Here is a 27,123-nt window from a genome sequence, read left to right as displayed (position 1 = left end):
GGAGGGGAATTGAGTGCCTAAAAATCCAATGCTAAGGGGTTTGATGCGAAGATGGAGAGCTAACAGTTGGAGGTTTTTAAAGGGCTGCAGAGAGGTGTGCAGAATTATGTTTTAGAAATATGATCCGGACAGGAAAGCGAAGTGTAGATGGGAGTTGGTAGAGACTGGGGTGGGCCGTCTTTGGCTTGCCTGTCCCCCGGTCTGTTTGGTACTTCTTAGTTCCCCTATGTTTTAATGCTGTTATTGCTGGCTGTGCGTGGGATTAATGTAGCAGTTACCTTTCTACAATGACTTTTTCCCCAACTTTTACTAGCAGATGAGGAATTATATTGGTTGAACCTGGCTCATTAGAATGAAATCTGCTCTAAAGCAATTCCATCACTTGTTCGGTTTTTACTAGATGCTGAAATACTGATTTTTTCCCCTTCTAATAGTATATCGAAATTCTGTCCCGAGAGAGTGCAGGCAAACTTGATAATAACACAGACTAGGGAAAACCTTCACATTTCATATTTGTTTTTCAGCAGAGTTTGAGTAACTACTTTTTCAGTAGAGAAAATCAACTGAGGCAACTGTATTGTCTTAGGCATAAGTATATGGTAGTATCACAGTTGAATAGAAACTATTAATGTGATATGATTGGCAGATTATACTTCTGACTTGGAGTAACTTTGACATTATTTCAGGTAATTTTTTTGAGTAACAATTCTTAAAACCCAGACTTTGTTGTCTCCCCAAAGTGCATGTGCTGTTGCCTAAATATTTTTCTGCTTGGTGCTAATGTTGACCAGAAATGAAATTACAAAGAGCAGTTTCATAATTCAAAATGAATTCACTAATAGCTTTTTCAAGGAAGCGTATGCCTATCCAGAAAATAGAGGAAAAGTAGATACTTGGTGGTTTTTAATTGACAGTTGTCTAGGTGTTGAAATTTTTTTTTAAGAAAGTATAAAATGAAATTGGGATAAAGAGATCATCTAAGATCCACAGGAATATTTAATACTCAGAAAATTGTACTTGTTAAAAATGAAATCCCTAAGTATTTTCAGTCACCTGAATTATGAGCTGTTTCGTAGTGTTTTTGGTGAGCTCTGAACATTTTCTTTTTAATGGTGTTTGTTAAGCACCGATTATGTGTCAGGCACTGGTGGGAGCGCAGGGGTAGATTCAGGTTTATCAGGTTGGACACAGTCCCTCTCCCACAAGGGGCTCACAATCTCCACTTCCAGGTAAGGATACCTTACCTCCAGTAAATTGTTGTAACCTTATAAATAGGTGATGGGCAACTGTGGGCTGGTAGAAAGAGCATTAATCCGGGGCTCTGGAACTCCTGAGCTCGAGGCACCGTAATACTACTCCCCACTCTACCTCAAGTATACTGTCTTTCCTTGGTCACGTCAACATTTCTGTACCTGTTTCCTCATCAGGAAAATGAATATATATGTATCTCTCTGTAACCAGATAGATATGTATACACAGAGCGCTTTCAGATACAGCTCTTAGTTTAAATAAAAGCACAATACAAATTCAAGGTTTTATATATTAAGGCATCCTTCCACTTGATTAGTACATGACCCTCCTTGCTCAACTTCTGGAGTCTCCACTCTCTAGTCTATGCTTCATTCATGGTTGTATTTATTGAGCGCTTACTCTGTGCTAGCACACTAGTAGAGGACGATACAACAATAAACAGACACATTCCCTACTCACAACGAGCTTACAGACCGGAGAGGGCAGACGGGAGGGGGGAGACCGGCGTTTAATATAAATAAATTGCATTGCTTGATTCTGCTGCCTGGATCACTTTTCTAAAATGTCATTTGGTGCACTTATCACTCCCCAGTCATCTGCTTCCAGTGGGTTGCCCATTCCCCTCCACTTCAAGAAGAAGCTCTTGACCATTGCCTTTCAGGCATTCACCTGCTGTACCCCAGCTTTTCTGCTTTATTCCCTTAAATCTTAGCGAGCGCACTGTGCTTCGTTCTCGTCCCCCCGTCCGCCCGTTCCCCCCCCTCCCCCCCCCCCCCCCCCCCCCCCCCCCGGCCGCCCAACTTTTGCCCACACCCTCCCTCCCACCTGGGTCTCTCTCCCCTTCACTTCTTGCAGACCAGTCTTCCAAGGTCCCCATCTCCAGGAGATCTCCCTTGATTAATTTCTCATTTCCCTAGTTTTAAATCCTCTCAACTAATGAGCCCTTAAGTGCCCACCACCCTCATTTCACTCCCTCCATGGCATTTATGTACATAGAGAAGCAGCATGGCTTTGGCTTAGTGAAACAAAATGGGCCTGGGAGTCAAAGGACTGCTTCTAATCCTGGCTCTGCCATTTGCCTGCTATGTGACCTTGGGCAAGTCACTTAATTTCTCTGGGCCTCAGTTTCTTCATCTGTCAAATAGAGATTCAATGCCTGTTCTCTTTCGCCCTTAGACCGAGCCCCATGTGGGACAGGGATTGTGTCCGACCTGATTTTCTTTCTCTAGACTTTAACTTCATTACAAGCAGGGACCAACTTTGTTGTGTCGTACTCTCCCAAACCTTAGTGCCGTGCTATGCCCACAGTAAGGGCTCAATAAATGCCATTAATTGATATCACACTATTCCATTATTTCTTCCGGTTTGATCCTCTATTAGATTACAGAGTCCGTCTCCCCATGTAGATAAGATCTTTGAGGTTATAGGAAACATAATTCTGGTATACTCTGCTAAGAATGTAAGACATTGCTCTGCACTCAGTGCAGATTCACTATCGATTAATATGAATTGCTAGGGGCACATCAGGTCCCTAGCTTCCTTTTCATGTTGTTTCAGTGTTGCTAAAGACAACATTTATCTTATGGATGTGTCTAGTGGAGCTGAGTTCATTTAACTTGCCATTGTTTTATTAGTTGATTCAAGTTAAGATTTCTATTGCTGTGATATGAATCAGTTTCGATTTCTGAAAACTCGTAGAAAGAAGCTAGGTAGAAGTGTGACCACCTTTGAATGATATTAATGCTGCTGTATGATTAAGTATATTTGAGAACTAATGAGAACCATTTTTCTATTTAACTAAATCTGAGTCCCTCAAACTCTTAATCCAGAACTCCCAAATCATTTTGCAACTTTGGAAAATTTAATTTTTGGGTGGGGGGGTGGGAGAGATGGGCAGACACATGGATCATGTAAGCCCCCTGCAGTTTGTGTATGTGTGTTTGTGCAAATGACATTGGATTCCAGGCTAGTTTTAAAATGTTAGTCCATCAAGTTTCTTTAAGAGAAGAAAGGTTCAGTTGTTTTCTTTGTAGTGTGAATTAAAGGATGAATGATCAGGAAATTAAAGCAAGGAGTTTAAACAGATCACAGTACATATACTTGGGTAATTCAAAAATTTTGTGAGATGAAACCACCTTATCCGTTGTCAAGAAAGCAAAGTGACCCTCCTAGTTGAGTAAGGAGATCCAGAAGAAATAATACTTTTTTTTGCCTCTCACCCTTTGACCTTTCTGCATTGGCAATAAGGATAGGCATCTTAAAGTGTGATCTAGAGCGACACTGTACATTTCTGAACAGAGTACACCGTAAAAGAACAGAAATATTCTACTACATCCTGATAAGTGTCCCATTTCCTGTTTTATCTTTGCCGCTCCCAAGTTTTGTAAATAAATTTTTTCTGTCCACCGCATTAGATGGTTATGGACTCTGTCAGGGAACAATGGATCATACCTGTTCTGAGATTGGAGTAGTGAAATTGGATATAATGCTAGGGGCTTCCACAGCAACACATATCCACCCTCATCCTCGCCCGCTGTGTTTCTGCCGAGGGCACAAAGTGTACTGAACAAGCTGACGGGTAAAGGGAATATAGCACATTGTGAAGTGCACATTTGGGGTTTTTTAAGTGAAGGATCCACTGATGGCTGAAGTGACCATAGCAGAGTGCCAATGTGGTGCCATCGTGATTTCGCCCAGCGGAATGTTCCCTTGGTAGGTGGCCACTTATTTTTTAGGATTCCTGCTGGGCCCTTGCAACTCACAGAATGCCTTGTTTGGCTCTTTGGCAGAGTGGAAGAGTAGAACCTAGGTGTCCTGATTCTCAGAGCAGCGCTCTTTCCTTGGAACCAACAAGCAGGGCATTACTGGAGGGGAGCGATTGGATGTCTTGTAAGGTACCCACGCAGTAAATACCTGTTATGGTATCTAGTGGCCGTATTTGCTGTTGGGACAAATCAAAATATTGTCATTCTTCATATTTACGGAAATAACTGCATTGGACCCGAGGGTTTGGAATTAAGCTGTATTTTCCTTATCCACTTTCAGGAGTTTCTTGCTATGTCATTCTGAATTGCCTGGAATCTGAAAGTTTCACTCTTTCCTCATCCACCCCCTTCTAAGTTTCTTACTGTAACAAATCACTCATGGAAATAAAGGCCTCTTGTCTTTTGTTTACTGTAAAAGCGAAGAGCACAATACTTTGCATATAGATATCAATGCATCCTTCTCTCAAACTCTTAGTAACGGTAATGCCTTCAAAATATGTAAGTATGTGGCAGTATATGAAATCGGGGTTTCTTAGACTAGCTGTGTTATGTAGTTTATACCAACTGCTTTAATAGTGTGTGATGATTGAGGGATGGTTCCCAAAAGATAAATAATAGGCCTGTTTTTTGTTAGAATGCTTTTGAGAATAAAATTCATTCTGACTTCAGAGAATTAAGTGAATTGCATTTTAGATGTGTAATTTGAGAATTATGGCTTAATTTCTGGTGTATCTATTAATGGTTTCAAACATTATGTTAAAAATTTGAATAGGCTGTTAACTTTTTGACTAAGTGGTCCTGATATTTTATGTAGTTTATGTTTTTGCTCCAGAGAAGTGAATTTATATTTTTCTGACAAATTTTAGCTTCCTGGGAAAAGACTATATAAATACAGTGCGTAAGTAGAGTCATAGAGTACTGCATGCTTCCTTGGAGAGAGAACATTGTTTTTCCCCAGAAAGGGGAACTCAGATTTGATTTGTCATTGTTTAAAATAACTTTTACATTAGCCTGGAGTAGTCACCTAGTTTGTGCAGAGTCATGATTTTGAGCTGTAATGTCCTGTGAAGTTAATTTGACGCTGTTACCAATCTGATTTTTTGAGAATATGGCCTTGGGCTCGGATCATCTAAAGATCCTTATTGAATGTCTTTCTAAGGGGATAGACCGCTCGCAGTTTGGGGAACGTTCTGGCACATCTTTTAGGACGATGCAGTGTCAGAAGAGATGGTTGTGCACGTGCTTGTGTCGTTGGTCAGCGTGCTGCAACGTGAACCTCCCGAAAGGCGGAATTGATCAAGATTGTAGCCACGTTGTCGAGGGACAACCTGAATGCCCTTTAACGTTGCAGGGTTTTTGTTGGGCTAAGAGCCATCGCAAAGTGTGTGCATTGGCCCTCTCCAGGATCTCAGCAGTAGCATCTTTAAACTGAAGATAGCTCTGCTGCATCAGGGCCTTAGTATTCAGTAGTTTAGCTTTCAGCAGTGCTGTTCTCTAACGAGGATTGAAGAAAAGTAACTCTCCCAAGCGCTTAGGACAGTGTTCTGCCCACAGTTAGTGCTCAATAAATACCACTGATTGATTGATAAGTAATAACTCAGTTTAGGTTCAAAGCAGATTTATAATTGAAGGAATTTCATTTATTACACATTGTGGTACCATTTATGCCATGTGTCCATTCTCCCAAAATGAGTTGGTCACTTTCAGCCATATTTTGTATTTCTACCCATTGCATGTGCGTATATATTCAAGCAGTAAATTGTGTAGTCATTCTGATTCTTCGCTCTGCAAATATTTGTCACTCTCTTCCCTCTGGTCCTCCCCCCCCCCCCCACATTAGAGTGTAAACTTACTGTGAGCAGAGAATGTGTTCCATGCTACTATTTTCCTTAAACTTTGCACCCTGTGGCTGCTCAGTATTAATATTACCAGTGCTGCTGATTTGGGCCTTGGAACAAATCAAAAGTTCTTGGAAGCAAAATTACTCGTTGAAGCGATGGTATTAAACATTGTGTTAAGTGCTGGGGCTGGTGTGGTGGTGCTCAACAAATACTCTAAATAGCTGTGGCAGTAAGTGGGAAGCAAAAAAGCAAGTTACAAAGCCAACACTAAAGTAGTAGTGGAAGTAGAATTATTTTTTACCCCTGTAATATTTGAGTGTTTACTTTGAGCCAAGCACTGTACTAAGCCCTGAGGGAGAACAAGATAATCAGGTTGCACACAGTCTATTTCCCATGTAGGGCTCACAGTCTTCATCCCCATTTTACAGATGAGGGAACTGAGGCACAGAGAAGTGAAGTGACTTGCCCAAGTTCACACAGCAGAAGGGGCAGAACTGGGTTTAGAACCCAGGTCCGTCTGACTCCCCATGCTCTATCCACTAGACCGCACTGTGTCTCTTGATTGAGCTCCTGTTTGGTGTAGAACATTGAAGTAGGCGCTTAAGTACACAATTAAAAAGTGAAATTCTCTCTGTCCACAAGGAAGCCCAGACTCCAGGGGAGTGTAACCAAAGTGGCCAGACCTTTTAATGTAATTTCTACTCTGTCATTTGATTGTCACTATGCTTGATGTGGACAGTGAAAATAAATTCCAGTTGGCCTTCTGTAATTCATCATTAGAGCATTTTATTCCATGTCAATATTTTATTACCATCTAAAATTGAAATATTTTGAATATATGGTTTTAGCAAATTTGATTGTGAAATCTAAATTGGAGATGTTACCTTGGAAGTATTTGCTTTTCTTCCCCCACATAAAAGTAAATTACAAAGGGCAGTATTTTTTTTTTTAGAAACCAAATAAGTTTTCACTGTCTTATGTTTCCTTAAAATTATGAATTGCTTGTTTTAGCAGTAGTTAAAACTGAAAAAAAGCTTGTTTGATTCACTTATGGACATGTAACTTCAATCCGGAAGAATATGTGGTCTCGTGTTACTGATTTGCACCTAATTGAGCAGTAATCTTAACGTATATTTTTGCTAAACTGGAATTTAATCAGGTTGTAAAACAGGCCTTGGCTTCTGTGGCAGATGGTTCTTCTAACTTGGCAGCCAAACGTATCTCGTACAACATTCAGGCTCCTCGAGGATATTTTTAATTGCATTTCTTTATTCCAGATAGAAAACTTAGTCATTTTCAGTGGGTCTCCTAGTCACAGTGGGAGTTAACAAGGCATTATTCTGTGGTAATAGGTTTCCTGGGATTATACTGGGAAGGCCTGATTACTTGGGTTTTGCAGGATTATTCACCATTGTGTTTGGTAAATTGTTCTTGAATAGCTGTAGCTGGGTTACCCTGACTACTACCCTCGGGAGTGTGCACTGCGCCTCCCCAGTGCTCTGCTTCTTATGGGCATACTCAGAGTTGTGGGGAAGGGAAAGGGAGCAGGGCGGAGGTAGTCGAACTGTCAGCATCGGTTGTTTCGATGAACCGTGCTTCAGAAACAACAGTGAAGCAGGGGTGTTTGTGGGGGGATCGGAGGATTTGGCTGAGTGGGGTGCAGAGGGCCCAGATGTTGTGTCGGGACTGGCTCTGGAATTGAATTGAAAGAATTAGAAGTACGTGTCTGGGAAAAGTTGGAGCAGCAGCATGGCATAGCGGATGGACCACGGGCCTGGGAGTCGTATTAGCCGGGTTCTAATCCCAGCTTCCCCACTTGTCTGTTGTGTGACCCCGGGGAAGTCGCTTCACTTCTCTGTGCCTCTCCGTCATCTGTAAAATGGGAATTGAGAGTGTGAGCTCCACATGGGCCAGGGACTGTGTCCAATCCGATTTGCTTGTATCCACCCCAGTGCTTAGTACGATGTCTGGCACATAGTGAGTTCTTTTGAATAAAAGTAGCCTGTAACCCAGCTGTGTTGTGGAGTTTGGCAGTATTCACATATGGACTCTCCTCCAAGTATAACCACGTTTTCCCGTAGAGCTCATTAGCCCTGCGCTGCTGCCATCCTGTGAAACTGAATGTTTCCTTCGGTTTAGATTTTCTTCAATATTCTCTCCTTCTACACTTTCTCCCCCAACCCATGTAACCTGTCTCACTGACCCCTCAGGTCATGGGAGGCTGCCTCACTCGATAGTCATCATCTCAGGGACCACACACAGGATCGTGGTTCAGGACAGGTTACTTTTATTAAATTAAACCTGCCAGGGTGGACCATCCTGACATAATCCGACAGGACCCCACGCTTGCAGGGAAGGCCTGTGACTTATATGTCATAAGAAACTCCAAACGCCTCCCAACCTCTTCCCCTTATGAATAATAAAAATAATTATAACTGTGGTATTTTTAAGCACCTACCATTTGCCAAGCACTGTACTAAGCACTGGGGTAAATGCGGTATAGGCAGTTCAGACACGGCCCCTTTTCCACATTGGATTTACAGTCTAAGGGGGAGGGAGAACAGGTATTTCATCCCCATTTTACAGATGAGAAGCAAAAAAAAATTCAAAACATAAAAGTAATTGTTTCTTTGTTACAGCACAGACCTCACAATGGACAGATAGGTCACAATACATCCTACCTTTTTCTTATAAATAGCGAGTACCCTGGTTCAAGCTCATGTCATCTTCCAACTAGACTACAGCATCAGCTTCCCCATTCTTCTCCCTACTTATAACCACTTCCTCCTCAGTTTAAAGTGCTCTGTTTCCTGGATACTCTTTTCAGAAATACTGTTCTGACCGCATCAATCCATATCTCAGAAACTCCAAAAGACTACCTATTGTCCTCCACTTTAAATAGAAACTGCTGATTCTTGGCTTGAAGGTGCTCCACCAGTCCACCAGCAGTCTCTTTCTTATATAACTACTGTCTTCATTTCCCTGGACCCCAACACGCACTTTGTTCCTTCCCAAATCAGTTTCTTAGTGTATCTCACTCTTGCCTCTCTTGCCTCTAACCCAGTGTTCACATCGTTACTTCTCTGCTTGTGGAGATCCCCTCACTCCACATCTTCAAAACCCTGCAGAGGCCTTCCCCAACTAATTTCCACCTCCCCGGACCTGTCATTACAGGCACCCTTAGCACTCAACTACATATAACTATCTAGAGTGCACACTAAGACCCAGTTCTCCGATAAAGCCAGTGTTGCTTGCACCCACTTTGCCATCAACCTCTTGATCGTAAGTTCCTCTTCTAGCTGCAAACTCCTTGCAGGCAGGAGACATGTCTTGCCAATTCTTGTTGTACTCTCCCTAGCGTTTAGTTCATTCATTCATTCAATAGTATTTATTGAGCGCTTACTATGTGCAGAGCACTGTACTGATGTACAAATCGGCAACAGATAGAGACAGTCCCTGCCCTTTGATGGGCTTACAGTCTAATCGGGCGAGACAGACAAGAACAATGGCAATAAATAGAGTCAAGGGGAAGAATATCTTCTTAAAATAAATAGAGTGATGAAGATAAATACAGTTGAGCGGACGAGTACAGTGCTGAGGGGACGGGAGATGGGGAGGAGCAGAGGGAAAAGGGGAAGAAGAGGGTTTAGCTGCGGAGTGGTGAAGGGGATTGTTGGTATTTAAGCGCTTACTATGTACAGAGCACTGTTCTAAGTGCTGGGGTAGATACAGGCTAATCAGGTTGTCCCACGTGAGGCTCACAGACTTAATCCCCATTTTCCAGATGAGGTAAGTGAGGCACAGAGAAGTTAAGTGACTTGCCCACAGTCACTGAGAAGTGGCAGAGGTGGGATTCGAACCCATGACCTCTGACTCCCAAGCCTGGGCTCTTTCCACTGAGCCACGCTGCTTCTCTAATTTTAGTGCTGTTCATGCTAACAGTGCTCAATTAATACCACCAATGTATTGACGCAGCATGAAAGAGCATGGGCCCGGGAATCAAAGGACCCGTGTTCTAATCCCAACTCTGCCCCTTGCCTGCTTTGTGATTTGGGGCGAGTCAGTTAACTTCCCTGGGACTCAGTTTCTTCATCTGCAGAAATGGGGATTCAGTGCCTGTCCTTCCTCCTACTTAGACTGTGAGTCTCATGTGGGCCCAGTGAGTTTCACTTTCGGGCCGTCTTATTGTAGCTAATGGTGGGAGTACTGAAAGTCTTGAAGTTTATTGATAGAGATACCTCTTGGAGTCTTCAGTGACTATTTTAAAATGGAGTCCCTGAGCTTTAGCTTCTGTGAACCTGAGTGTCATCCTTTAAAATAAAAGTATTGCAGACTCGAACTGTTCTTGTTATCAGAAAGACACCTCTAGTTTCAGTAGTTCGGCCTGTATTTCGTTGTTGTATTTATTGAGTGCTCACTGTGTGCAGAGCACTGTACTAAGCCCTTGGGAAAGTATGATATGACAAAGTGACATTCCCTCCCCATAGCGAGCTCACTGTCTAGAGTTGGGGAGATAGACAAATAAATAAAAATATGTAAGTATGTTTGTAGATATGTACACAACTGCTTTGGAGCTGGGAGAAGGGGAAGAGCAAAGGGATAAATAAACTGGCCTGTATATGGCCAGTTTCACAAACAATACCGTTACAGAATACATTTCCCTCTGGCACTCACTTCATTTATATTTTCTGTAGAACTGGCTCTCAGGTATTGAAAAGGATTCCATTGCAAACCTAGTTAGGCATACTCTGTGGAATTAGGATCTGGGGAAGGAAGTGCAAAAGCTGTGTTTCTAACTCATCTGTTGTATTTGAACTTCTTCCTAGTTTCAAACTTTTCGTAACGTTTTATCAAGTAGATTCCGGTGATCTGTATCGTCAGAGGGACCTAACATTGACAAGCAATTTCTTCTCACATAGAACTGCGGTATTTAAGTGCTGACTATACACCAAGCACTGTACTAAGCGCTGGGCTAGGTGCATGAGGTCCCACCTGGAGTTCACCATTTAAATAGAGGGGAGAATAGGTATTGCCTCCCCCTTGTACAGATGAGGAAAAAGACACTGAAAGTTGTGACTTACTCAAGGTCACACAGCAGACATATGATGGAGTCTGGATTAGAATCCAGGTCCTGTGACTTCTAGGTCCTTGCTCATTCCTAGGTCATGCTGCTCTTCGCTGCATATTAGCAAACAATGAAGGCTTTTCCAGTAATTTACTGCTGCCGGCAGCATTGTTTTTTCACAGGGTTGTCGCTTGGTTTTGGACAAAGCTAATTCTTTCTCTCTCTCTTTGATATTGCACAGATGACTATGGATGAAAAGTATGTAAACAGCATTTGGGATCTTCTGAAAAATGCAATCCAAGAGATCCAGCGTAAGAATAACAGTGGTCTCAGCTTCGAGGAACTGTATAGAAATGCATATACGATGGTTTTACATAAACATGGAGAAAAGCTCTACACTGGACTGAGAGAAGTTGTTACGGAGCATCTCATAAATAAGGTATATAGCTTGATATTTGACTTGAAATTAAACGTTTTTCGTTCTGCATAATTGAGAAAAAAATTTAACCCCCGTGAAGTTTCTTTTAAATTCTTCATAATTTTGGTTTCTAGCTTGTGGAAATAATAAATTGTTAATGTTTTGCATTCATTTTCCGGCTCCTCATGTAACCGTACTTGTGGTATCTCATCTTCTTAATGCAATCCCCTAAAAAGACCACCCAGGCATCAAAAACACCATCAGTTAGGGTCCGGTCATCCTCACTGGTTGAGTAAATGATATGCCCCGGCACACTGTCGCAGTGGCTGTTCTTGGCACTGTGGAGTTGATCCAGGGGCTCCTTACGTCTTACGTATCTTGAACCCCAAGTCAGGCAGGTCCGCACCAACATCCTCCACATGGAGAGGAGAGATAGGAGAACTCTGGGTTTCCTTGAAGCGGTATGAGAATTCCTGCTGGATGGGTGTCACCACTGCTCCCATAAGATCTCCCGGTGCCAGAGAGGGAGTTGGAATTCTCTGGCCTGAGTGAGAATTTAGGAGCTTGCCCTATTGCAGTTAATTTTCTTGGAGAGGTCTTTCCTCTCCCCTCTTCTAACCCCAGCGCCCGGGGGGGGGGGGGGGGGGGATCTAGAGAGAATGAAGACATTTAGGCCCACAATAAAGTCCTGACCGGAGCCTCTAAGCCCCGAGTCTGATATGTAGGGCCTGCTTAAGGCAAGTTAAATTTCACGTCCTTGGGCTGGCCTGGGTAGTCCTCTCAAATTTAGGACCACACAAGTTCTATCCTAAAGCCCTTTTTCCTCAATCGGGGTTCTGTATTATGCAGCTAAAAATCTCCAGACGATTTAAAATGGTAACAACTTTACAACTTTACAACTTGCTGACAAGACCTCAGAGTCTGGCCGCAACCAAGCCTCCACTCTTCTGTTCCAACTGCCCTCTCCCGCTTACCAGTATGGTCTCTTGGTCTTCCAAGAGGCTTAAAATACCCCGTGTGATCTTACAACGTCCTTTCTAATTCTACTACCCGGGATTCTGTGTCCTGCTTCCAGACAGGTGAATAACTAAGCCCTCAGAACAGATATTTATTTATAGCGTTTTCCAAGTCCAGGGTCGATCAAGGCATCGGAATAGTTAGTCGTACTATTAAGTAGGGGTCTTACTGAGTCAGGATGCCCAGCCCCGATTTGACAAAGAAAATTGCGGCCGTAGTTTGGAGAAAGCGTTGTCGGTTACGTGGCGCCTGTAAAACCGTTGTCTGGTGTGACGACGGTGCTGCTGAAGGTGAGGATTGTATCTACCAGCAGTGTAAGCGTTGAGCAAGATCGCTGGCACGCTCACATGCCAAGAAGGGCTCTCTGAGCACTGCTCCCAAGCTAAGTGTACGATTGAATGGCACCGATGCCTCTGCCTCAGCAAAAAATTTGACCTGGCCTGTGACACTCAAGCTTGAATAATTTTAAGAAGCCCCTCTGGCAAACGGCTAATTAATGGGCTGAGGGTTGTGTGGAGACATTTGGCGAGAAGGGCCAGGTTCCCCGAGGACCTTGGAAAATCAGCCCCAGGCTTCCTCTGTAGCACTGGGGCAACAAGTCCCCTAACATTAAAGGGCTACCCTGTCTCCCGGGTCCTACGCGAACACAGGCCAACTGCTGAAACCTGACCCTGACTAGGGGAGGTGGGAGGTTGGATCGCTTCTTCCTCCTCACTTCCAGCAACACGAGGATTGGCTGTAAGAAGAGGGATAGGATGAGTGGATGTATTTTAGGCCTGGTCTGTGACCCTGAAAGTCGTCTTTCTGTGTCGGCACGAATGTTGTTTCAATTTTCATGGTACTTTTTATTTGTTGTCTCTTCGGAAGTCAGACAAGTGGTGCTGTTCCCATTTGACAGCTGAGAGAGACTGAGACCCAGGATGCTTAAATGAATTGCCCAAGGCTCCCCCGTGAGTTAGTGGTGGAGCCAGTGTTATGTTTTTGACTCTCCTCTCTTCCTGTAATTATTGTGGTGTCTCTCAGTGACTTAGCACAAGCAGAAAGGATAAAAATACTTCAGAGTTTCTTTCATCCTGTTCAGCTTTTAACTGATTTAAAAAAATGAAACCCTTTCCCCATTGAAATAAAGGGGCTAATAGACCTGAAAAATCCTGTTCTCCAGAAGCGAGGATTTCAAGTCAGAGAAGCAGCGTCGCTTAGTGGAAAGAGCGTGGGCTTGGGAGTCAGAAGACGTGGGTTCTAATCCTGGATCCACCACTCGTCTGCTGTGTGACCTTAGGCAAACTGCTTAGCTTCTCTGTGCCTCAGTTACCTCATCTGTAAAGTGGGGATTAAAACTGAGAAGCCCTCATGTGGGGCAACCTGATTACCTTGTATCAGCCCCAGTGCTTGGAACGGTGCTTAGTAAATAGTAAGTGCTTAAGAAATACTATAATTATTATTATTATCTTTAAATAAATCTAGTCACAGTGTTTTTTGTACTTAGCTCATTTTGGGTTCTTGAGAAATTCTGATTCTGAATCCTAATGAGAGAAATGGAGATAATAATAATGTTGGTATTTGTTAAGCGCTTACTATGTGTAGAGCACTCTTGTAAGCGCTGGGGTAGATACAGGGTAATCAGGTTATCCCAAGTGAGGCTCACAGTCTTAATCCCCATTTTACAGATGAGGTAACTGAGGCACAGAGAAGTTAAGTGACTCGCCCACAGTCACACAGCTGACAAATGGCAGAGCTGGGATTCGAACCCATGACCTCTGACTCCCAAGCCCAAGCTCTTTCCACTGAGCCACGCTGGGTCTCCTGGGAAGGGGTTCAGAAGGGCAGGGAAGGGAAGGGCATCACCTGCCTGAAAAGAGAGAATCCTGTCTGTTACTCCAGACCAAAAGAGAGGCCGTAAGTGATCTGGAGGCCAGAGCTCAAATGGAATTCGTCCCATATCAATCAGTGGTATTTTTTGAGTCCTTACTGTGTGCAGAGCACTGTACTAAATACTTGGGAGAGTACCACATAACAGAGTTGGCAGACAGGTTCCCTGCCCACAATGATTCCAGAGTCCAATCTGGTGACCACCCTCTATGGTACAATTTGGGCAAAGTTTTAAGAGAGCAGCATGGCCTAATGAAAAGAGCATGGGCCTGAGACCTGGGTTCTAATTCAGTGCTGCCAGTAGCTTGCTGTGTTACCTTGGGCAAGCCAGGTAACTTCTCTGGGCCTCAGTTCTCCTGCTCTCCCTCTTACTTGAGACTGCGAGCCCCATGTGGTACAGGGACTCTGCCCAACCTAATTAAATTGTACCTACCCCAGCACCTAGAACAGCGTTTGACACATAGTAAGCACTTAAATACCGGAAAGCAAAGCAAAACAAAAAACTCCTGGCTCCTCCATTGGCTTTGGCCCTGGGCAGACCTTTTAATTACCTCTCTTCTTCCTGAGGCCTTCCGTAGAACTTCTTTCATCAAGATGTTGGGATGATAAGTGAAATAATAGACAGGAAATCATTTGTTTTTGAAGAGCTTTTAGGATGCATATCGTTTTCTCAGTTTGAGGTTTATTTTTACTCTGAAAATACAAGTTTGGAGTCAGACTGTTTTAATACTTTAATTATCTTTTTTAAGGGGAGAAACTTTCTTTGATCTTAATAGAAACTTCATTATCTCAATTTATGATGGCTAACAGGTTTCTCAGGTTTGCCTTGTGCTTAATGATTCTCCCCGACTCTACCAAATTATGGTATTTATCCTGCCTTGTATCTTGACGATTTGCTAGAATAGCTCATAACTTACCATTACTAGGAGATTCTATCCCTGGGAGATTATTGTCAAACTTACAATGTTACTGGCAACAACCAAAGAATAATGTTTTTATTAAAAAAAAAAGTAAAGGAGTGTACTTAGTGTCCGTATTTTCACTCAGAACTAAGTTTTGCCTTTTTCCGTGCGCTATCATAGTAACCATTCATTTCAGTTGCTATTAATAGTCTTTGATATAGTTAGAAGTGTAGGAGATTGTACACTTACAGTTAACTACCTTGCATCCTTTAGACTTTAAGCTGGTCCTCTAGACTGTAAGCCTGCGGGCAGGGAACGTATCTACCCATTCTTTTATATTGTTATATCGTACTTTCCCAAGCGCTTAATACAGTGCTCTGCACACAGCAAGCACTCAATAAATACGATTGAAGTATCGAAGCCTAAAAAAAAAATGAAGCTTCAGTGAAAAGACTGCTAGTTCAGACGACATTCTGATGATGGCGTGCCCACGCTCACCGGAAAGCTTACCGATCAACTGTGAAAAATCAGGAAATGGGGAATGCTGTAGGAGATAGAGGTGCACGTCGATTTGTATGGGAAAGGGTGTCATTGGGCCTCATGTAATTATCATCATAGGATATTTCTCCTGATCGCTGATGAAAAGGTTCTAGTCACGGAGGTAGTAATCTGACAGCTGAAGGAAAAAGTATTTCCTGAAAACTTTTTTTATCTGCACACAGTTCTTCCGACTTGATCTTTCCCACTAAAGTTACAAGAAAAATACACAGAGCAGAACTAGGAAGTGTAGAAGGGTCTTTATTGATCTCACAAGAGGCTTGCCTCTCCCACAAGACTTTAAGATCTTTTGAGGGTGGGGATCCTACGTGTTGACTCAGTTGAACTCTCCCAAGTGCTTAATACAGTGCTCTGCACACAGTAAGTACTCAAATACTATTGATTGGGCGTTCCTTACTCAAAAAGCAAGTCAGGAGAAATCGTTGGTTATTCCTTCCTTCAGAGTCCTGTGAGATTGCATGATTGTAGTCCTTATGACCCTAGTAATCAGCATTTGTATATTGAAATAATTATAGGTAATGCATGTAAGCATTTTTTTATATCATTGAATATCTTTGTCGTTTGGGTCCTTTGAATTTTGTTGGTTTTTTAATGGTACTTGTTAAGGGCTTACTATGTTTTAGGCACTGTTCTAAGAGCTTGGGAGAGTACAGTGTAACAGAGTTGGTAGGCATGTTCCCTGCCCACCAGGAGCTTGCAGTCTAGAGGGGGAGATAGACAAAGATATAAATAAATATCAATATCTGATACAAGATAATCAGAGTGGACACAGTGCCCGTCCCACATGGGGTTTTCAATCTAAGTAGGAGAGAGAACAGGTATTGACTCTTCATTTTACAAATGAGGTGACTGAGACACAGATAATTTAAGTGATTTTCAGTCTAAGTAGGAGAGATGACTGAGGCACAGAGAATTTAAGCCCAAGGTCATATTATTGATTGAGTGGCAGTCAGAATTAGAATCCAAGTCCTTTGACTCCCATGCCTGTGTTATTTCTATTGGGCCATGCTGCTCCTCTACTTGTGTTTCTTGTCTTACCCCATTAGATTATAAGCTCTTTGAGGATCAGGGTCAGTGTCTGGTGTGTGCTTTATTATCCCTACCATAACTAATAGAGTGCCTTGCAGTGGGATGTCTAAGCGGTACTCAAGATGGCTGACCATCACAGCCAGTGATGTTGTTTGGCCCACACATCTACATTTAGAAGATTTTTGGTCCGGCATCCCTGTTTCCAGGCAAGAGAGTAACTTAGATCATCCAAGGCGGATGGGGGTCCATCTTATTTTAAAAATTTCCAAAAAAGCAAAATGATATCATATAATTGAAATTTCAGAAAACTGGAGTGTTTGGTTAACTTTCCCGATAGCTCTTTTTGGTTGTTGTAAATTTGTCATGCATTATATTTCTCATGAAAGCTTCTCCTGTAGTTTTTTGTATTTTTTTTTACTTTAAAAAACTCAAATCCAAATAATGCTAGTATTTTAATGGTATTTAAGTGCTTACTATGTTCTAGGCACTGGACTGAGTGCTGGGGTAGATCCCAGTTAATCAGGTTGGACACAGTCCATGTCCCACATGGGACTCTCAGTCTTAGCCCATATTTTACAGATGAAGTAACTAAGGGACAGAAGAGTTAAGTGACTTGACCAAAGTCACAGCAGACATCTGGTAAAGCTGCAATTAGAACCCAGGTCCTTCCAACTTCCAGGCCTGTACACTAGGCTATGCTGCTTTCCTGGATGCATAATTTAAGTACCACAGGAAAAATCCAGTTGAGATGATTAAATGGTCTACCTTAATATTTATCTCTACCCATGCTGCCATTCCCACACTCTTTGTTCTTCTCAAGCCTCCACTGACCCCTTGCTCAGCGTGGCTCAGTGGAAAGAGCTTGGGCTTGGGAGTCAGAGGTCATGTGTTTGAATCCCCGCTCTGCCACTTGTCAGCTGTGTTACTGTGGGCAAGTCACTTCACTTCTCTGGGTCTGTTACCTCATCTGTAAAATGGGGATTCAGACTGTGAGGTTCACGTGGGACAACCTGATTACCCCGTATCTCCCCCAGCACTTAGAACAGTGCTCTGCACATAGTAAGCGCTTAACAAATACCAACATTATTATTATTACTTGGAAACACCCCTCCTCTCCCTCCCTCCCCAACACACGTATCCCACATCTGTCAGGCCTCAGTCCTCCCCACTGTCAAAGCCATCTAGAAACCTCACTTCCACCAACCCATACCCTAATTCTTAGTAACCTTTCAGCCCCTTCATGCCCTTATTTGTGTTCATACTCAGCCCACGTGTGTATATTTGCATAGTTGATATTGCTGCATCCGTCTCCTCAATTAGAGTGTAAGCTCCTTGTGCTGGTAACTCGTCGTATGCTTCTGTTTTTCCTCCCAAGTTCATAATTCACTGCACTCAGTAAACACCATTACTGCTCATGATGCTACTGTGAATTCTATCTATAGTTGAACTGACTAAATCCCAAAGAGAAGGTCCCTACTTACTTTCTCAGATTGAGTGCAGTCAAATATCAGTTCTTGTTTTTCCAGTCAGACAACTGTATTTATGGGCTGTCTACTGTGTGCAGAGTACTACGCTAAACTTTTGGGACCATATAATAGAATTAGTGGCCAAGATCTTTGCCCCCAAAGAGTTTGTAGGGAAACAGACACGAAAATAAATTAGAGCTAAGAGAAAGGAAAAGGAAACATGCGCATGAGTTAGTAATTAGGGTGTGTAAGATGTGTCTAAAAGTGCTATGGGAAGTTTCGGTTCTTAAGGGTCTTGATGGAACAGAGCTCCTGAAGTGATGGTTGTGGGGTATAAAACCAGGGTAGATTAGAAGGTAATCTGAGAAGGCTTTTTCAAGGAAATCTGACTTAAAAAGGATTTTGAAAGCAGAGGTGTAATTTGTCAGAGATGAAGGGGGATTGAGTTTCAGGCAGGGAGAAGGGCTGAAACTGGAGAGATGAGGCCGAGGTGCAGTGAGTAGGTTATCTCGAAAGGAATGAAGTGGGAACTGGAGTGTAGTGGGAGAAGAGTGGATTAAGTAGGGGAGAGCTGATTGAAGACGCTGGTCAAGTGTTACCACTTAATGCGGAGAGGAATTGGCAACCATAGTAAGTTTTTGAGGAGTGGGGAGTTTTGTGCAGAATGAGGTTTTAGAAAAAAGACCTGGGCAAGAGAATGAAGTATGGACTGGAGAATGGAGAGACTGGGGCAGAGAAAGAGACTAGTAGAGAAACTAATGATGGTATTTGTTAAGCGCTTACTATGTCAAGCACTGTCAAGTGCTGGGGTAGATACAGGTTGGATATGTCCCACATGGGGCTCACGATCATGATCCCTATTTTACAGATGAGGAAACTGAGGCAAGGGGAAATTAAGTGACTTGCCCGAGGTCACAGCAGACCAGTGGCAGAACCGGGATTAGAACCCAGGTCCTTCTGACTCTTGGCCCGTCCTATATCCCATGCGCGTGACAGGCACCCCGGCTAGCACAGTGGTCGTTCGGACGGAGAGCGAGGAACAGAACCTGCAACTGTCAGGGAGGAAAAATGGCCGGGATTTAGTGACAGCTTGCCACTGTTTAGTGCAGTGCTCTGCACACAGTAAGCAGTCAATAAATACCATCGATTGATTAACTCTCTGTGGAGGTGGAAAGAGAGCCTAGGAGTCAAGGATAATGTGAAGGGAATGGGTCTCAGGTGGGGAGGATGGTGGTGTAGTCAACTGTGTTTAGGAGGAGGTTAGTGGAAAGGTCAGTTTGGGACATTATTGAGCTTAGTGTGCTCAGCAGTATATAAACGCATAGCTGTCGTGGAGGCAGGTGGAAATGCAAGATTGCAGAGGAGAGGATGGGGCCAACAAAGTTGACTGGAAATCATTTTTATTAAGGTGGTAATTGCAGGAATCGGAGCAGTTGAACTCCCCGAGGGAGTGAGTGTCAAGTGAGATGAAGACCCAAAATAAAAACTTGAGGAAAACCCACAGTTAATGGGTCGAAAGCAGATGAAGAGCTGACGATCGAGACCGAGAATGTTCCTTCCGAGAACAGTATTATCAGTAATGACATTTGAGCCTTCACTAAGTACCTGGGAGTTACAAAATACAGTGGCACATTCCCTACTCGTTAGGATTTTATGCTAACCGAGAAGGCAGATTATTACCACTATTTTTCCCTTTTTCTGTGGTGCTAGTTAAATTTCTGTGGACTTGTGGATGAAGGAAGTTTGGGGAATTCTGTGTAGAAAATATGTCTTCATTTTTAAATTAAGCCGAACTTTTGAAGTTCCCCATAGAGAGGAAGGAGACCATAATACATGAAATGTTAGACCACAAGTGTTTCATTGCAGTATGCTTTGAGAAGCAGTGTGGCCTAGTAGAAAGAGAGAGGTCCTGTCATTTGTCTGCCGTGTGACCTTGGGCAAGTCACCTAACCTTTCTGTGTTCCTCACCTGTAAACAGGATTCAATACCTATTCTCCTTCCCAAGTAGGCTTGGGAGCTATGTAGGACAAGCACAGTGTCCAACCTATCTTGTATCTTCTTCAATCTAAATACAGTGTGTGGAACATAATAAGGTCTTAACAAATATTATTATTATGATTATTATTTAGAAAACTCTAGGTGGAGAGTAAGCGTTGAGGGCAGAGACTATATTGTTCCATGGCAGATGCCTTCTGTCCAACCCTGAACCCAGGGATCGGTTAATGGGGTCCTTCACTGGGATGACAAATCTCGAGAAGGAAGGTCTCAGTGGTTAACCAGTTTCCAAACACCTTGCAAAGCCATTGTCTTAACATATTAGTGTCAACAGCATGAGTTGTTAAAAAAAAAATAATAATGAATAAAAAACCAAGACCGTGAGAATACTACACACAAAACAAACCGTTGAATAGATGGGCATTCTTGACTGCAGCCTTCAAGGAGGATGACTTACCCACTGGCGCAGTGCTATCTAAAGACAACCCAGATCACTTTTTCTTACTTCACTGAATAGGAAGAGAAGTAAACAGAGAACCTGGAGTTAATTTGCTAGTAAAACCAAAGTTAGATAGTGTTTCTGGGACAAGGGAGTGAGCCAGGCGAATTAGGATAAGCGGAGAATGTTAGGTTTGGGTAGCAGGATGTAATCAGTGACCTTGGAGAGAATGGTCTCGGGCGTGAGGGGGGGTAACCGGATGAGGGGAGGTAACCGGAGTATAGATGGTTAAAAAGAGGGAGGTTTTGGAGGTTTCTAGTTGATTCCTTAACTCACATTCTTCCATTGTAAGGTTACTGGGTGGACCTATTTCCTTATGCTCTAAGAATGCGACTCGAAATTAAGAATTGCATCTTTATCGGGCATTGTTCCCGATTCTTCTTTAGGACAGCTGTTGAGACCGGCGCCTTTGCACTTTGTATTTGGATAAGATGATGGAATCTCCCCCTGTGAGCAGGTGTTCTTGTCCTTGCATTTTAATTGGCCCAGAAATTCTACTGATTGACAAGTGCCTTCCCCAGGGGCACAGGGCCCTCATTTCCTCACCCAGCTGCCAACCTCCTGGTACTCTGAGGGTTGCCCGGCGATTGTTGCGCATGGCAGAAAGGCTGAGGAACACAGCTAGAGAGGTGAATGTCTGAAATGCTCAGTAAATCTAGTGTAAGGAGCTGACTTTAGGATTCTAGTCCTGTTGAGTGGAATTAAATATGAGCCTCCGCTGGGCCATGTAGACGAGCACAGTGCCACTAATATTAGGTCTGTGCTTAGCAGGTACCAAAACAGGTTTTGAACCCGGGAGGCTGTGTGGCCTATTGGAAAGAGCACGGTCCTGATTGTCAGAGGTCCGGGGTTCTAATCCCAGCTCTGCCAGATGCCTGCTGTGTGACCTTGGGCAAGTCACTTCACTTCTCTGTGCTTCAATTTCCTCAACAATAAAATGGAGATTCAAAACTTGTCCTCCCTCCTACTTAGACTGTTAGCCCTATGTGGGACAGGAACCGTGTGAGTCCAACCTGACTTACTTGTTTCTACTCCAGCGTTTAGAACAGTGTTTGGCAGATAGTAAGCCCTTAACAAACACCATAAAAAAACTTATTATTCAAAATTCTTGACCCTGTGCTGTCATGGCCTCGAATTAGTTTTCTGTGGGAAAAAATTAAGATCCTATGTAACACTGGTTCTCGTTTTTTCCTTTGCTTAGTGATTTATGAGGATGAAAGAACTAAGGTTACGTGGCCGTGCAGTTTTTATGTTAGTGCACCTGCTTCCTAATATGTACCTGAGCTTCTTTGGCTCTGAAGGCCATTAGTCAGTTTTTAATTTCCATTTCTGCTGGAATATTTAGAAAAGGACATGTGAGGATTTTTCTTTAATAATAGCCCTAACGTCCACTTTCCCTTGCTTGTTTTCTTATCTTCCTGTTCTGTGCTAGCAGGGGTTCATTCATACAGTTGTATTTATTAAGCACTTACTGTGTGCAGAGCACTGTAACTAAGCTCTTGGGAGACTACAGTATAACAATAAAAAGTCACATTCCTTACCCACAATGAGGAGTTGAGGTGAGGAGACGGGCATTCTTTATCCTGCCGCTATTGTTTGACATATAGAGATATTTTGATTCTCTGAGGGGTCAAAGAATATAAGAAATCAAATAGAATTTCACTTGAGGATATAAAAACATTATGGATAGTTTTGTTATACTGAGAAGCAGCATGGCGTAGTGGAAAGATTATGGGCCAGGGAGTCAGAGCACCTGGGTTTGAATGCCACCTCCGCCATTTACTTGCTCTGTGACCTTGGGCAAGTGACTCAACTGCCCTATGCCTCATTTTCCTCAACCATAAAGTGGGGATTAAATATCTGTACTACCTCCTTCTTAGATGTGAGTCCTATTTGGGACGGGGAATGAGTCTGACCTGATTAACTTTTATCTACCCCAGTTCTTAGAACAGTGCCACATAGTAAGTGCTTAACAAATACCATAATAAGAATAGTGTACCAGAATTACTCCTTTTCAAGAGGTAACACTTGGATTATGACATCTACATATTTTGGGATGTATGCTTATCTATTTATATTTGAAGGAGTGTCACAAGTCAATCAGTCAGTAATATTTTTTGAGTGCTTATTGTGGTCAGAGGGCCGTTTTAAGCACTTGGGAGAATGCAGTACAATGGGGTTGGTGGACGTGATCCCCTCCCCAAGGAGCTGACAGTTTAGAGTGTGGGTTGGGCTGAGCCGTTTTTCTTTCCACGCTAGAAATATCCAATTCCGACACTTCCCGTCAGTGGTCTGCCTTCTACAGCATTCAATCTCCCCTTGAAGGGCCGAGATCATGTCTACCAGGTCCATTCCCAAAGGCTTAGGAGACTGCTCATGGTATGTGTCTGTGAGCCCCATGTGGGACGGGGACTGTGTTCATCCTGATTAACTTGCATCCACCCTGGTGCTTAGAACAGTGCTTGGCAAATAGTAAGCACTTAAATACCATACCGAATAATAAAGTACAGTGCTCTGTTGATAGTAAGCTTTCAGTAAATACCGTTGATTGCTTGACTGATGTCCGTCATGTGCCATGTTACCCTTCCCCGGCTGTGTCCCTCCTGCCTCAGCAGCCAGCTTATCTTTCTTACTGCTCTTCCTCCTCCTGCCGTCCCACCTGCTTTTGCTTTGACTGAGCTCTGTCAGCCAGTCACCACCCAAGCGATATCTCTGAGCCATTCAGAATATTTGACTGTGACCCTGGAGAGGTATTCTTAAATGTAAAGAGTATGTGATATGTATACTGAAGGCTAGTGGAAGAGAGCGCTTAATATTATTACTAACCACGCGATGTTATTGAGCACTTAACTGGGTGTAGAGCAGCGTACTAAACACTTGGGAGAGTACAGTACGACAGAGTTGGTAGACAAGTTCCCTGCCCACAACAAGCTTACGGCTTTAAGCACATAGAGTGTGCCAAACACTGTACTTAGTGCTAGAATAACTTTAACAAAAATGTACTCTCTAGCCCACAAGGGGTTTGCAGTGGGGGCTGGCAGATGTGTGGAACAATTAGACTATAATCCAGAGAAGAAGAAAAGCAGGTTAAAATTTAACTACAGAAATAGCAATAGCAAACTCTCATTTGATGATACAGCAGTTTCCTTAATTTTTATGTAGAAATGATTAAATGACTTCAGCAAAATGAAGAAGAGTCCCAAAGAGTCTTAATCAAAAATTGAACATAAATTTATTTTCTCCTCTGTGAATCTAAAAATCTTGATTACACAAAGAACTGTATATTAATATTATGGCATTTAAGCTCTTACTGGGTGCCTAGCACTCTATTAAGTGCTGGGATAGATTCAAGATCATCTGGTCAATTCAGCCTTTTATTTATTGAGCGCTTACTGTGGCAAAGCACTGTATTAACTCTTGGGATAGTACAGTATAACGATAGACACATTCCCTACCCACAGTGAGCTAACAGTCTAGAGGGGGATACGTTAATATAAATAAATTCAAATCTGTGTCCCGCCTGGGACTCAGCCTATTTGAGAGAGAACAGGCATTGAGCCCCCATTTTACAGATGAGGATACTGAGGTTCAGGGAAGTTAAGTGATCTGCCCAAGGTCACATAGGCATGTGGCAGAGCCAGAATTAAAATCTACATCCCTCAACTCCCAGGGACGTGTCTCTCCATTAGACCATGCTGCTCATTGATCTCAGTATATCTTAGATTTTTTCAGAAAGCTGTTTCTGTTATTTTGCTAGGATTTTTTTTTGTTCTAACATTTTTTTCTGATGTGCAGTCTCTTATTTTGAGCTTACTTTTAGAAGTCTTTGGGAAATGGCATTATCATTGTCCTTGGCATGAGCCTTAAATTCTGGAAAAAAGTTGATATTTCAAATAGTTCCTGTTACCTTTCCTTCAGAATTTGCATGATTCAGTTGTTTTGGAAATCTGAAGGCGTTATGTAAGTTTTTGCTGGCACCAGTTTTGGACCCCTGTCCCAGAGTCTTTTTATTTGTAATTTTGAACAGCGATGTAAATTCTGTTTTTCTTCTCTTTGGAATGCCCAGAGTCCCGTCCTCTCTTTCTGAGACTTATTTTTTGACAAGAATTGTTTCCCCTTTAAGATGTTATTTTTAGCCATTGCTCATGAATGCTAGCTATTCAAGGCGAAAGGACCTCCTTATTTTCAGGAGCAGGGCATTTACTCGATTATCCGTATTTCTTTAAGCTTTCATTAGTAAACTTGGTTTCCACTTTGATTTTAGTCAGTGAATTTATCTTCTCAAGAACCTGTATTAAAGCAATGTATCAAGACATTATAATAAATTTCAGCTAGGGAGACAAGATCAGCAAATATATATTCTTAATGAAAAAGTCAGGGGATAATAACGAAAATGAAGAGGGGTGAATAATGAAGCCAGTACGTTAGAGAGTACATGGGGATCTTCAGAAATGGCCCAAAGTCAGGGAGAGATCTAGTGCTGGAGAGTCCTGTAGATTGTAAGCTGTTTATGGGCAGGGATTGCATCTGCCAACTCTTGTATTATACTTTCCCAAGTGCTTAGTAAAGTGCTCTGCACACATTATAAGTTCTCAATAAATACCATTGCTCATGAGGATAATACTGATTATTATTCATTCAATTGTATTATCATAACATCAGTTGATTGGAGGGAGGTTTATCTGGATAGAATTGGTTGAAGAAACCATTGAAAGGGGATCGCCTAGAGGTAGAGTTTAGGGGCAGCCACGTTGAAATGTGGTGGGAGGAAGAGGAATCTCAGGGAAAGATGAAAGGGACACCAGGATTTGCTGGTATCTTGAAGAACAAAGTCTGGGGAGATGGATACCCAGGAGGAGGTAGTACGCGAAGATATTGATTGCTTAAAAAAAAGAAGCCTGGGAATGGAGCTGAGCTGAGGCTTTTTTAATTTGGCCTCGAGGACAAAGGCAGTGTCTGCGGAAAGGTGAAGCTGAAAATGTCCATAGAGTAATTAGTAAATAGAGTGGGAATAAGCAGTAATGAATTTAGATATAAAAGGAAGTGAGGTGATGAGTGGAAAGGAAATTAAGATTGAGGGATGGCTTTGGGGGTTACTTGTATATGTATACATGTGTATGTATACATGTTTATGTACTGGAGGGAGAGAAAAAATGGTAAATGTCGGGCTTGGGATTATCAGTTAGTGGGCAGAGATGAAGTTAAAAAAAGATGTGAAATTTTTTTGAGAAGACAGCTGTTGATCATTTTGATTTTGGACCATTAGAACTATTTGTCGATGGAATTTGAGGCATTTTAATTTTAGTATCATTGGGTGGTTTTTTCACGTCAGCATTTCCTTGTAGTGATTATCTTATTGCTTTTGATCCTTCCTCTTCCTGGTGATCTTTTTAGCATCAGATTGAAGGGCAATTGAAAGGTTAATTCAGCATGTTTATGACTATGAGCCCAAAAGCCATATGTGGCTTGCTGAGTGACTCATCCTGTCCAGCTCCCTTCAGGTTTCTGCACCTCCAGCCTGCTTCACAGGGGTGGAGGCAGGGGTCTGAGGTAGACTGGGGGAGAGATAACGACAGTGATGATAACTGTGACAATTGTTGATTGCTCAGTACGTTCATTCAGTTGTATTTAGCGATCCGCTTACTGTGTGCAGAGTACTGTACTAAGCACTTGAAAAGTACAGGTCGGCAACAGATAGAGACAATCCCTGCCCAACGACGGGCTCACTGTGTAAAAGGGAGACAGCAAAGCAAAACAAGTAGATAGGCATCAATGCCATCAAAATAGATAGAATAATAGATATATACACATCATTAATAAAATAGAGTAATATGTAATATATGCAAATATGCACGAGTGCTGTGGGGAGGGAAGGGGGTAGAGTAAGAGAGGGAGTAGGGGCGATGGGGAGGGGAGGAGGAGCAGAGGGAAAGGGAGGACTCAGTCTGGGAAGGCCTCCTGGAGGAGATGAGGCCTCAGTAGGGCTTTGAAGAGGGGAAAAGAGTTAGTTTGGCAGATGTGAGAAGGGAAGGCATTCCAGATCAGAGATAGGTCATGGGCCAGGGGTCGTCGGCAGGACAGGTGAGAACAAAGGGACTGTGAGGAGGTTAGAGGTGGGAGAGAAGGGAGGTGAGGTAGGAGGGGACAAGGTGATAGCTTTGAAGCCAAGAGCAAAGAGTTTTTGCTTCTTGCGAAGGTTGACAGGCAACCACTGGAGGTTTTTGAGGAGGGGAGTGACGTGTCCAGACCTATTCTGTAGAAAGATAATCCGGGCAGCGAAGTACAGACTGAAGCAGGGAGTGACAGGAGGATGGGAGATCAGAGAGGAGGTTGATGCAATAATCCAGTCAGGATATTATGAGAGATTGTACCAGCAAGGTAGCAGTTTGGATGGAGAGGAAAGGGCGGATCTTGGCGATGTCGTGAAGATGAGACCGGCAGGTTTTGG

General features: G+C 42.8%; 1 protein-coding gene across 1 annotated transcript in view; it reads left to right on the top strand.

The window, feature by feature from the left end:
* Positions 1-27,123, top strand: part of CUL3 (cullin 3) — a 105,033-nt gene that overhangs the window by 10,211 nt on the left and 67,699 nt on the right. Inside the window, exon 2 of the mRNA XM_029068606.2 lies at positions 11,164-11,361. Within this exon, the coding sequence (XP_028924439.1) occupies positions 11,164-11,361 (198 nt within the window). The remainder of the gene's footprint in view (positions 1-11,163; positions 11,362-27,123) is intronic.

This window comes from Ornithorhynchus anatinus, chromosome 7 (assembly GCF_004115215.2).
Source record: "Ornithorhynchus anatinus isolate Pmale09 chromosome 7, mOrnAna1.pri.v4, whole genome shotgun sequence".
NCBI lineage: Eukaryota > Metazoa > Chordata > Mammalia > Monotremata > Ornithorhynchidae > Ornithorhynchus > Ornithorhynchus anatinus.
This window is presented reverse-complemented; position numbering and strand designations above follow the sequence as displayed.